This window comes from Ceratotherium simum, chromosome 21, assembly GCF_057802395.1.
Source record: "Ceratotherium simum simum isolate JZ-2026a chromosome 21, ASM5780239v1, whole genome shotgun sequence".
Lineage (NCBI taxonomy): Eukaryota > Metazoa > Chordata > Mammalia > Perissodactyla > Rhinocerotidae > Ceratotherium > Ceratotherium simum.
In genome coordinates, this window is record NC_141920.1 from 17424156 (window position 1) to 17436951 (window position 12796).

General features: G+C 54.2%; 1 protein-coding gene across 2 annotated transcripts in view; it reads right to left on the bottom strand.

Moving 5' to 3' along the window:
- Positions 1–12796, bottom strand: part of L3MBTL1 (L3MBTL histone methyl-lysine binding protein 1) — a 35522-nt gene that overhangs the window by 8364 nt on the left and 14362 nt on the right. The window contains exons 8-20 of one of the 2 annotated variants that reach the window (XM_087445248.1): positions 12272–12376; positions 11194–11329; positions 10774–10865; positions 9523–9674; positions 9026–9102; positions 8352–8437; positions 8054–8164; positions 7450–7564; positions 6483–6582; positions 6107–6304; positions 5967–6016; positions 1516–1673; positions 981–1043 (exon numbers count right to left, since the gene is read on the bottom strand). In XM_087445248.1, coding sequence (XP_087301374.1) covers positions 981–1043; positions 1516–1673; positions 5967–6016; positions 6107–6304; positions 6483–6582; positions 7450–7564; positions 8054–8164; positions 8352–8437; positions 9026–9102; positions 9523–9674; positions 10774–10865; positions 11194–11329; positions 12272–12376 — 1443 coding nt within the window. The remainder of the gene's footprint in view (positions 1–980; positions 1044–1515; positions 1674–5966; positions 6017–6106; positions 6305–6482; positions 6583–7449; positions 7565–8053; positions 8165–8351; positions 8438–9025; positions 9103–9522; positions 9675–10773; positions 10866–11193; positions 11330–12271; positions 12377–12796) is intronic. The other variant, XM_087445247.1, reaches the window with a different exon arrangement.

Consider the following 12796-nt stretch of genomic DNA (forward strand, 5'->3'; position numbering starts at 1 on the left):
GAAACTGACTGTGTTGGGCCTGGATAAAGAGATTCTTCCAGGGAAAGAGGAGCAGACTTCTTTCTTACAGGCATCTGACCTGGGCGAGAGCATCTATAGGGAGCCAAGACTAGCCTTTTCTGGGTGAAGGGAGATGTGCATATTCTTTGGAAGGAAGACCTAAACAAACTCAAAGGTCCCTTTCAGTCTTAAATTCTACATATCAGGAGAGTCACGATAAAGTTCTTTATTTAAGGACTACTACACATTAAAAGTCAGAACTACCACTGATTGAGCCCTCATTGTATTAGGCCTTCTGGGATAGTGATACGATTTATATATTACTCTATAGTATTGCTACATAATAGTATATATGCTAGTGATATAAGTATGCTAGACATTCTGGAACAGTGATCCATTCATCATTTCTACTGCTCACAATGGCCCTGCAACGTAGTCATCATTATACTCACTTTCTCTCCATTTTACAGATAAGAAGATGCAGACTCAGAGAGAGCACAGAGCTCAGTTTGGCAGAACTGGGATTTAAAACCAAACTGTCTGCAAAGTGAGAGTTCTTTTGTCTACAACTCCTGCTTCTTATCTTTGGTAAGCTTTGTGGTCTTGATTCTAAGTGTATGTTAGGATCCTTGCAGTAAATGGCAATACCTGTGCCATTCAAAATATGCTTTAAATTTATTGACTGTTGCTGGTGAAGCTAAGTTTGGAAAATGAAAGTTTGGGCAGAGAGCAGAGGGGTGAATGGAATCCTGTCTGCACAATGCTTTTTCCTTCCTGAGGACGGTCTGAACACAGGGTTCGCAAGTGGGGCCTCGGTCCATACCAGATTTTTCCCAGAGACATGGATCACCATGACTGGCCTCATCCAGGTGGGACGACAGAGGGCCCTCCCTAGCTGGGGGCAGTGCTGGTGAGGGCACCTGCTTCCTGCCATCTCAGTGATGGTGACCCTTTTGTCCCACTCTGCACTTGCACCTTACCTCATCCTTGAAGAGTCGTGCTTGGTCCTCACAACCTGTCAAGGTCTGAACGAAGCCGAAGACCTTGGAAACCAAAAAAGACATGTTGCCAAGGGGACAGGGACTTGGAAGTGTAGGAGAGAGGTGGGCCTACAGGGCCACGGTGCCTTCTGGGCTGTGACAGGGTTGCTTTTTCTTATCAGCCTAAGAGGATCCTGTGTCTCTGTGCTGTTGGGTGTGCAAGGCGAGGTCCCTTGCTCTCGAGGTCCAGAGCTGAAGCCTGTCTCTCCTGCTGGATTTCCAGCTGGACTAGCAGCATGTCCCTCTCTCTATCCACCAGGATGGGCCTATCAGACAGTCTCTAGTCAGCCCTGCTGGGCAGCTAGGAGGGACTATGGACCAGAGGGATGAGCAGGAGGTAGTGTCAGGAGCAGCATCAATGTCAGGAGAAGCATAGGGCTCTGCCTGGTGAGGGCCTTTCCTGAGCCTTTGTGTCAGGGTGTGATGAGAGGGCAGAGTAGGGGAGGAGGAAGAGGGAGGGGCCCTTGCTCCTCACCTCATCAATGGTCCACTTGGCGACTGCTGAGGCCGAGATGCCCGCCACTCCTGGCAGGAGCTTGCAGTGCTGCTCCCAGCACACTGAGAGTGAACGGTCAGGGTGGGCCGACAGGGCTGACATGAAGAGGGACTGGTGCATGACATCGGTAGTTAGTGCTAGAAAGCAGAGGCAGAGGCTGGCAGGCCGATGCTAAGCACTAACCTAGTCCACGAAGCTTGCTCAAACCCAAGCCACTCAGGAGGACCATAGCCCCCTTCTGATAGCCTTGCAGAGCCAAGAGCGTGATCTAGATCTGACTCTTCATTCGGTGCTCACTCCTAGTAAAGGGGATTCCTCACTTTACAGACTCTTAGGCCGGCTGTTTGGAATGACTCTACCCCCATCTCTCTGAGGCCGCATCACCCTGGGCCCTACAAAGCTGTTCTCTTAGAGATCCTGCAGGACCCTTGAAAACACCATTCTTCAGATACCTTGCATCAAAATGGCCCCCAATATCCAAGCAAGCTCAGCCCCGATATCAGAAGCCCATTCTGTTTGCCCTCCTTTTCCTACGACATTTTGGGACCTGACCAACTCTCGCAGAGCTAGGGTGATTCTGTTTGAGAATCAGAATCACCCTGCCCAGTCTGCAGCCCACCCCTCTAGCCGCTGCCACTGCCTCAAGCTCCATTCCTCTCTCTTACTCCTGCAGCCTGGTCTGCTTCGCTACCTGCATACCGGCCCCGTGCCTACCCGGGTACCTAGAACGTGATCCATGGTCCACCTGCCAGCTCCCTCATTGCCTGTCACTCTGCTTCCTGATCTGTTCTCGGAATCCCCGGCTCCTGACCTCCAGCCTCAAAGCTGCTCTACGATCTGATGAGTGACGCTGTTCTGCTTGGCCTCCTCCTTGGCCAGGCCTGGTGCTCATCCACTTGGACTTCACCTACCTCTGGTGGCTCTGACAAACCTTGCCCCCACCCACCTTACCAGCCTTGGCTGGCCTTGGGCCATGTGGCCACTATGCCACAGGACCCTGCCTCTGCCCATAGTCCAGAACTCTTTCCTGTTCACTGGGTGCTAATTCAAGCCACGTGGATGCAGCACCCCGCTGCCCTCTTCCCACAGGCCCTCCCCTGCTCACCCCAGACTGTCCTCCCCTCTCTCCCCTTAGCTTCAGCCTTTCACCCTGACTCCTCTGCACCTCGCAGTCATCCTCAGAGCCTCTCAGACCCCCTTACCAGCCCCACTGACTGTTGTGTAACTCTGCCTGCCTGCTGCCCTCTCTGCTCATCAGCCCAAACCTGAGCTCCTGCTCACACTGCGAACAGCTCCACCTGCAGCACCACGGAGGAGCCGGCTCCCCTGCGCAGCTCAGCCAGCTCTCTCAGGACCCACCGGGGTGCATCCAGACCTCCCATGACAGTTACCACCACTAGCACCTTATTTATCTGGTCATAGGTTTGGCCTCCTGTCCTCCCAGGTGCCCCTCTTTGAAGCTCTCTGTCTGGTTCTCTATGCACCGTGGGGAGGGATTTGGGGGACAACGCCAAGTCTATAGGGAGCTTTGCTCATCTTTCTTCCCAGAACACGGGACAGCAGCTCTCACAGGCAGTCACAGTGTCTTATCTAACTGCAAATCATTTAGCTGCAGGTCAGAAACAGTTCCTCTTGTTGTTGTTTTTTTTTTTTTTTTGGCTTATAAAAACAGATATTTATTTATCACGGTCTGGAGGCTGGGAAGCCCAAGATCAAGGCACCAGCAGATTCAGTGTCTGGTGAAGGTCCACTTCCTGGTTACTAGACGGCTTTTTTCTTGCTGTGTCCTTAGACGGCAGAAGGGGTGAGGGAGCTCTCTGGAGCCTCTTTTATAAATGCACTAATCCCACACATGAGGGCCCCACTCTCATGACCCAATCACCTCTCAAAGTCCCCCACCTCCAACTACTATCACATTGGGGATTAGGTTTCAACATACGAATTTTGAAGGGATACAAATAGTCAGTCTATAGCACTATTATTATTAGAAGTTAGCAAACATTTGCCGGATAGGCATTGTGGAAAAGCTGGGGGAGCCATGGGAAAAAACAATACACAGCGTAGTGGAAGACACACATGGGACTCAGAATCAGAGACAGGGTTAGTTCCTTCCTATCTTGCTCTTTAATCCTGGGCAAGTCACTTAACACGGGTCTCAGTTTCCTCATCTGTAAATGAACTGGTTGGGTAAGGAAATCTCTGTGGTTTCCTCTTGTTCTTTCAAAGAGCTGACACTCATGGGCTTGAACAGCCCTGTGAGCAGGACAGGCACAATGGAGTCCTGTCCTCTCCAGGCAGCCTTCCTCACGGAGCTGTTCACCAGCAAACCCCAGAGCCCAACTGAGGAGGTCACCCATAGATGTGTCAGAAGTCTCTTCTGGAACAAAATCCAGAGTGACCAGTGTCCCCTCTGTGCGAGAGCCAGCTGGTAGAGCAAGGGAACCCTGCACAGAGGTCGGAGACCTGGGCTCTGTCCCCTGCTCTGTCCCTGAAGTGACTTGTGTCCTTGGGTGAGTCCTCTCTGGGTCACAGCCTCAGTCTCTGGAAAGACTTAACTTCCGAGTTCTCAGGGTAATTCTGGAATGAACACGGTAGGCAAGCACCCTCTGGAGGTCAGAACAGTGGCCCTGCAATGGAAGCTGACCAGGTGTACCATGGGTGGACAGAAGAGGTGCCCGCTGCATTCCCACCCCCGGAAGTCCTCACTCTGAGGGCCTGGAGGCTGGCAAAACCCTCTTCACTCAGGCCTGAGGCTGCAGGAACAGCCTGCTGTTTCCACCAAGAGGAAATAGTACAGAACAGCAGCAAGAGAGAGTCAGGCAAGAGATCAGGATTAATAACAATCCCCACAGGTTACTAAGCACTTTATATGGATCATCTCATTTAAGCCTCCCACCCCCTTTTAAGATTGGCACTATTATCATCAGTATTTTACAGATGAGGGAGCTGAGGCTCAGAGAGGTGGCGTCACCTGCCCAAGGTCTCACAGCCTGTAAAAGGCAGTGTGACTTCAGGGCTATCCTTTTAATCACCAGCTGTACACTGCCCAGGCTACAGAGGCTGTTCCTGAAGAACTGGAATAGCTTGGGTCCTGCCCAGAAACCGCGCAACGAACCAGGTGATTTCTCAAGGTCTCTTCTTGCCTTAAAATGATGTGCATTCAACTCAACCGAGGCAAGGTCCTCAGCATCCCTGCTGTGTATCAGGCCCTGGGCCAGCAGCTAAAGATGCAAGATGAAGTTTTCACCCAATGGAGGGCTCAGTCACCTTGTCCCTCCCGTTGGAGCATGCTATGGGCTGAACTGTGTCCCCCCAAATTCATATGTTGAAGTCCTAACCCCCAGAACCTCACGATGTGACTGTATTACCTTTAAAGGGTGATTTTAAAGAGGTGATTTCAAAGAGATGATTAAGGTAAAATCATGCCATTAGGGTCGGCCCTAATCCACTCTGACTGGTGTCTTTACAAGAAGAGGAAATTTAGACACACAGAGAGACACCAGGCGCGCATGCACGCAGAGGAAAGACCACGTGAGGACACAGCGAGAAGGTGGCTATCCACAAGTCAAGGAGAGAGAGGAAACCAAACCCACTGATACTTGGATCTTGAACTTTTACCTCCAAAAGCATGAGAAAATAAATTTCTGTTGTTTAAGCCCCTCAATCTGTGGTGCTCTGTTATGGCAGCTGAGCTGACTCAGACACAGGGTGGAGAAGTGAACTGACATTTGGGTTAGTGCTTTATGTCTATGAAAGCAGCAACACGTGGCAGAAGTCAGACCCAAGTTTAAATCCCAGCACTGCCCTTACAAGGTGAATGACCGTGGGCAAACGACTTCACTCTCTGAGCCTCCCATGCCTCTTCTCTAGAAGGAGATAATGATATCCACATTACAGGGTGCTTGTGAGAGTCATCCACAGTAGATGTAGAGCACCTGAAACAGTGCTTTGCCCACAGCAGGTACTCAGTAAATGGCAGTAGTAGCTACTATTATTTCAGGTAGTTGACACCTAAAAGGCAGGTATTATTCATGTTTTCAAATGAGGAGACTGAGGCTCAGAGATGTTAAGTGACTTGCTCGAGATCACACAGCTAGAAAGTGACAGCCATGGCCTCCCTCCCCGGAAGCCTAGAATTGGGAAGAGCAGAGCCCAGAGCATCACCCTGGGCCATAGTAGAGAACCAGAGCCCCAGAGAGGCTCGTGCCTTTTCCACAGACGCACAGCAAGGCTGTGGGTGAAATGGGGCTGGAACCTAAGGTCACTTAAGGCCCCATCCTGTGCTCCTGCCACTGCTCTATGCTCCCCAAGTATCTCAGCCTTTCTTCCAGCTTCTCCTGCTCTGGGCCCTCGGGGCACTCATCCTACCACCAATTACTAAGCACTCATGTGAACACTTTGTGGAGGGGAGTAGGTGACCCGGGACTCACTCGAGAAATCTTCCTGCAGGATCTTCCGATACTTTGGAGGGCGTCCAATCCTGGAGAGAGAGGGACCAGGTCCGTGGCAGGGAATCAGTGCCTGGCCTGGCCCAAGAGGACACGAGGCCCTGCACCCTTGCCCTCCGCACCGGCCATGATGGCGAGGCTTCTTCCTTAGGGAGAAGCCCGAGAGGTTCCTCTTACGGGCCGAGGCCTCTGTGTCGGAGAGCTCCGCCTTTAGCCGGCTCTGGTTCCTCTCAGCCAGTGGGCAGCCCGAGAGGCAATGGTGAGCTGTGAACTTGCCTGTGACGTGGCCAGAGCCGTCACAACCAGGAGTGGGGCACTTCCTGGGGAAGAAGAAGGCTTAAATGAGGCTGAATCCACTGGTTCCCACTCAGCCCTTCCCAACCCCAGCCCCATTTGGAGACTGTCTTGGTGAACCCTGCTCGGCCACACACAGTAGGTGTACAACAGACCCTCTCTGAACAATGCCCGGAAGTCTCTCAGCAGGAGCCCTTCACTCACCGGTGGTGAAAGCTGTATTTGGAGGTCCTGGTGTGCGGTAGGCTCCGATAGCTGAGAGGGGGATAGCCACCAGGGGAGGCAGAGCTGGGCTCTCTGGGTCCTGGAGGAGCAGGAAGAAGAGTCAGCATCCGGTCCTGGTGTGGGGATGGAGGGCAGGGAAGGAAGTTTCCTGGGGAAAGTCAGCACTAGGAACTAGTTCCCAGGTACAGGGGCACTGAGCTAGGCTGACACCATTTCCTGCTACTGGCTATCCGCCCCTCTTTGGGGAATGAGGCCTTGGCTCTCATACACTTTGTTGAAACCAGCAGGCCATGTCCTCTGTCTCAGAGAAGGAGAACCCTCGGGGAAAAGCTCCAGTCAGAGCCAGTGGGGCACAGCTGTACCTTAGAAACCACATCAGGCAGATTCACGCTATTCTCTGTGTTTGTTTCCCTGTTTCCATCCCCAAGACTCTGGTAACTTTTTTAGGCTCTGCTCATGCTTGGAGAACAATTGAGAAGGATCAACACGCCATGTGAGACATGTGGTGGCAGCAGGGAAATAAGAGAGGGAATCCTGGGGGTGAGAATTGGGGCTGAGCAGTCCAGAGACCTGACCTCTAACCCCTGCCTGCATGGGGACAGGGTTTTATTGAAGGGAGCCAGCATTTCCTTACCACCCCAATGTATGCTCTGTGTGGCTCTGCTAGATGCTGAGAGAACTCCCAGGTGTCTAACCACCTTCTAAGCATATGCTCCCAAGTGAGCTTGCCCCTTCACACCTCAATACCCCAAACCTGACAACTGGGGAAGCCATAAGCACTGCTTAGTATAGCAGAGAGGGAGGATGGGGGATCCCAGAGCTCACTGTGGGCACGGGAGCCTGATGGTCAGAGCCCCCAGGGCAAGCTATAGGAGGGAAGTTGTCAGAGCTCGGGGGGCGGGGGCAGACATCAGTAGGAAAGGGTCAGTGCCCTAGGGGTACACACGGAGAGGAGGTTGCAGGGGATGCCCTGTCTTGGAGCACCAGCCCGCGGGGTGGATGTCTGGGTGGTCGGCGTCGATCCAGAAGTCATAGGCATGACTCCAGCCATCAAAGTGGAGCTGGGGAGGAAAGGCCCGTGGAGGTCAGGCATTCCTCGTGGAGGGAGACCAGCTCAGCCGGGAGGTCCTCCAGGCTCCAGCTCTCCCCATCGCTGGGGCCTGTCAGAAGCAAGATCCTGGAGTGGAAGAACCAAGGGGCCAACCCCACAATAATCGATCTTGGCTGCCACATTTTCCAAGGGCTTCACTCATTAAGTTACTAGCATCTCCCATCAATCTGTGGGTAGGACAAGGATTATCAGGCTCATTTTACAGGTGAGACAGTTAAGGCTTAGACAGTGGCAATGACTTGCCAAGCCCACAAATGTAAGTCCCATATGGGGCTAAAATGAGATCCAAGATCTTCAGCCTCAAATTTAGAGCTCTCTTCCCCACAACGTGCAGCCTTCCTTATGTCTGGCTCATGCCATGCCCTTGACCTCTACCCACTGTAGAGAATTCCTGCCCAATCGGCCTGTCCACTCCCCCAGCCCGAGGGTCCTGAGCCACCTTTATCCGATGGTCCTCCACGTCCTCCACGCTGGCCACACGAATCAGGGCTGGGTTCCTGCGGTCCACGGCCTCCAGCTTCATGTTGACCAGGAAACTGTGCGGGGGGCGCTGCAGGGGGACAGTGGCCTTCAGGCCAAGGGCCAGCTCAGCAGACCTGAGGCCCCAAGAAGGGAGCCCAAGTGCTGTGCCTGGGGAACTGTGGCCTGCCAAAGGTGGAGGCCAGGGCCCCATTCTGGCTGGCTGAGGCTCCACACCTTCCTGAGCTCAGCTCTGGGAGCAGGGAGAGCCGACTCACCACCTTGAAGGCCCAGGTGGGCACAGCAGAGGCCCCAGTTTCTTCCAGATATTTCTCCCAACAGAAGCTATCAGGGTCTGGGTAGTCTGGAGGAGAGGAGGAGAGCAACGTCTAGGCACCCAGGCATACAGGGGGAGCTCTCTGCCCCCAAGCAGGACCAGGAGCATGGAAGAGAGAGGCCCTTGGAGTACCATCTCCTCCCACATCACCACAGCCAGCTCCCTGGAGGCGGTCCTGAGGCAGTGGGGTGCTAATCAGAAGCAAGCACATCTCCACCTCACAGTTCACAGGGCTATCTGGCAACCCTGGCTCCCATCCCCCTCCTTGGCTGTTGCTCCAGCTCCAGCCCAGCCACATCTGAACCTCTGTCATATGTAGGCCAGCCCAATGCTCCCAAAGGGAAGGACATACTGTCTTCACTCTGGACTCCAGCTCCCTTGCTGAGGGAGTCACCTAACCTCCTTCCCTTAAACCTCAGTGGAGTCAGGGGTTGACAGGCCTTCCCTAGAATCAAAGGATTCTCAACTCCCAGCAAAGAAGATGAGGCTCCAGGACACATCTGTCCCCTCACCCTGACCCTGAAGCCCCAGCTAATGAGGTACTGGTAAGGGATCAGGGGAGAGGAGCACGGGGCCAGGCCCGGGAAAGGGCGTTTGCTCAGGCTGCAGGGTCACCTTGTGGAGGGGTGAGGGTCTTTCCTTGCTTCTGGCACCAGCCCACTGGGTGGATGTAGGGGCTGCTGGGATCACACCTGCAACCCAAGAATACTTCACTGTCCCAAGTGAATCTTCGAGGCCCTGAGCCTGCCGTCCTATGACAGCATGGCTCAGGGCCACCATCACCCTACTTCCTAGTGAGAGCTACACAGATGGCTGATGAGAAAGTCAGAAAATCACAGCATTAACTAAAAACTCTAATGCCACCATAATATCTAAGGGAAAATCAGGAGCACAGGGGTTTGCTCATCTTAACTTGGGTATTTTTGGATGAAACATTTAATAGTGCATTGTGTTTCTTAGGATATAGACCAAATCCACAGAACAATTACACCCTAGAGCAAATATGAAGTCAGGACTGGGCCGGGCCACATGGTGCCCGAGGTCTGAAAGCATTGCCTCCCGCCTCCTGCCATCCCCTCACCCCTGAGGCCAAGTCTGGGCCCTCCCACTACCAGTAGTCGTAAGTATCGTCCCAGTCGTCAAAGTGCACCAGGAAGCGGCTGTCCACCACATCGGTCACACTGGCCACACAGACGAGGGATGGGTTCATGCGGTCGACAGCCTCCAGCTTCATGCCCACCTGGAAGCCCAGGGGTGGGGGACTCTGGGGGCAAGAAGAGGGGCTGCCACGGCCAGGCCCAGCCCGGCTATGCTAGCCCAGAAACCACTGGCAAAGGAAGAAGTAGGTTCCCTAGGAATCATGCCCAGGGGCTAGGCAGGGGGAAGGCAGAAGAAATAGGCTGGAAAAGAGGGTCCCTCCAGGGCAGAATCATAGCCCCAGCCCCAGGCCACTTAGGAACTTCTGGCCTTCAAGATGCACTCAGAGGAAGCCTCACTGTGGCGGAAGGTGAGTGACTGGCAGGGGGCCACGCATTCACCCAAAGAGTGTGCCAGGTGGAACACAAGCCTCCCCCACCCTATGAGGCAGGGGTCACCATCCTCATTTTATAAGTAACTTGTCCAGTACCACAATGCTAGCCAATGGTGGAGCTTGGGTTTAACCAGTTTGATTTAAAAGTCTGCATTCCCTGTCACCACAGTGGGTAGAACCCCACCAGTCACCTGAGAACCTGACAGTATGGTCTTGGGGCCCGACTGGAGTGGGGAGTAGCTGCCCCTTCCCAAACAGCATGGCCCACCAGAGTCCTGAACTTCCGATACGGCAATATTTCTCATGGGGGTTCCCTACACCTCTCAGACCTTTCGCTCGGGATTAGGAGATACTTTAGCTGCTGGATAAAGCTGTCAGTTGCCTTGAACAGAGAAAAAGACAAGGGGTGAGTTGTTGGGACTGAATGGGAGAGCCTCAGTGTTGGGCAAAAGGAAGGAACAAGCAGCTCCCAGAATAGAGGCATGGACCTTACACCAAGAACTGCCGAGCAGACCAAAGCAAGAAACAAGAACAAGGACCTCTCGCTGCCCAGGCTGAGACAGTAGGCTGGGGGCTCCGAGGGGATGTGCAGAGGGGAAGATTTCTGCAGTAGGGAGGAGGCAGGGAATGGGGTGGGGGGGGTGGATCTATAACTGGCTTCCCCTTCTGGCCCTTGGCCTGCCCAGCACAACCCTCCCATTTGGTGTGAGAAACCAGAACAAAGCTGAGAGGACTGGTAGATGAGCTCTCCTCTGATGAGCAGATACCCTGGGCCAGCTGCAGTGACTCTGTCCCAGGGGGCGGGTGTCCACTCTGGCTCAGGGGCACTCACGTGGCTCTGGCTCACAAACAGGTGCTTGGGGGCAGCCTGGGCTCTTGTGCTGCGCAGGTACTGGCTCCAGCTGAACTCCTCCTCCTTGTAACCTAGGCCCCTCGGGGGGGGACGGACAGAGAGCCGTGCAGACAGATGCTGGGCTGTGGCGAGGGCACCCCACGCAGAAGCAGCAGAATCAGGCAGGCCTGATGAGCCCACAACCCTCAAGAACCTGCCCAGGGGCACCCTGCCACAGCAGGACACAACCTGAGTGGACATTCACAGGGCAAGGGCAAAGCAGAAGCCCTTGGGCCAAGTCATGCAGGATGTGATGAAGAGGCTGGCTGTGCAAGCAGGAACAGGGAAGGAGAGATCACGGGGAAGAAGAGGAGGGTCTGAGGGCTCACTGTCTCACAGACCGACCCCGCTAGGCCTTACCTTTGGGGGGCTGCAGCTTGTGTCCAGTCTTCTCGAACCAGCCAGTGGGGTGAATGTCAGGGGAGTTGGCATTGATCCAGAAGTCGTGGCACTCGGAATACCCATCAAAGTGCAGTCGTAGGCGGTAGCCACACACCTAGCCCCATGAGGGGAAATCAGAGGGACTCTGATGCCAGCAGACACCCACTCCCTTTCTCTAACCTCTCCTGGCTCAGCGTGGGGGTCTCAGGGGCTCTGATGCTACTGATGTGAGCAGGTTCCCCACCCCACCTCTCTTTGCTCCAGGTTCCCTTCCACCCTGAACTTTGCCCCATGCTCTCCCATCCTGCAATGAAAACAGTTCACGTACTCATGAGCCCTGAGTTCTGGCTGCAAGACAGGGAGATTCGCTGACATCCTCCTGCCCTTTCGAGCCCTGCTCAGAACACCGAGGGCACCTATCAAGGCTCAGGCTTGCTTAGGGCCCCGACGACCTTTCCTTCTGCCACCTTCTCTCACTGCTCCCACTCATACACTCTGCTCTGGCCTCACTGAGCTAACAGCAGTTCCTCAAACATGCGGCCTGGTCCATACCCAGAGCCTTTGCCCACTTTGGTTCTTCTGCCTGGAACACCCTACTCATTCACAACTCATCTCTCAAGACTCAGCAAAGGAGGCCCTTCCTCCATGAGGCTTCTCCTGCCCCGTGGGTGCCTCTCTGCTCACGTCTGTCGCCACCCCTATGGTATGTCGCTGATATGTTTATCTGGCTGATTCCCACACAACTGTGAGCTCCAAGAGGATGAGGACCTTATAGGACTCCTGCCAACATCCCCGCCCTCGGGATCTCTCCTCCTCAAGTCCCCCCAGACTGAAGTATACACCTACTCAGTACCATCAGCCGCCCTCACACTTTGTCTGGTTTTTGTTTGTCTTTCAGCTTTCTATGTGTTCCACCTTAATCCCCTACTAGATTATGCGCTTTCTGAGGGCAGGGCAGTGTCTCCCTCATCTGAGTCCAGGCTCTCCCTGCCCCCAGCAGGCCCATCAATCTATCCTGAGAGACATCATCAGAATGGCGGTGTGGGCCTCAGCTCACCTCGGCCACAGTGAGGATGAAGTACATGGACGGGTGCTGAGGGTCGATGCCTTCCAACTTCATGCCCAGTCTGAAGCCATTCTTGTTATGAGGGATCGCCTGGTACTGTCAACGCACAGATTGGAGAGGACCCAGCTTCCATCCAGCCTTATCCTTGCCTAGTGGGCTTGGGGTGAAGGAGCTGCCTTTAGGTCCCACCCGCCTGGTACTACCAAAGGGGTTATTATTTGGGGGTCTTTAGTGCAGGGGTCCAGAGGGGGGTGGATTAGCTCCAAGTCCCTTTAAAAATGTGGGCTGGGGCTGGCCCAGTGGCGCAAGCGGTTTAGTGCGCGCACTCTGCTGCGGCGGCCCCGGGGTTCGCCGGTTCGGATCCCGGGCGCGCACCGACGCACTGCTTGTTGGGCCATGCTGTGGCGGCATCCCATATAAAGTAGAGGAAGATGGGCACGGATGTTAGCTCAGGGCCAGTCTTCCTCAGAAATAGAAGAGGAGGACTGGCATGAGACGTTAGCTCAGGGTTGATCT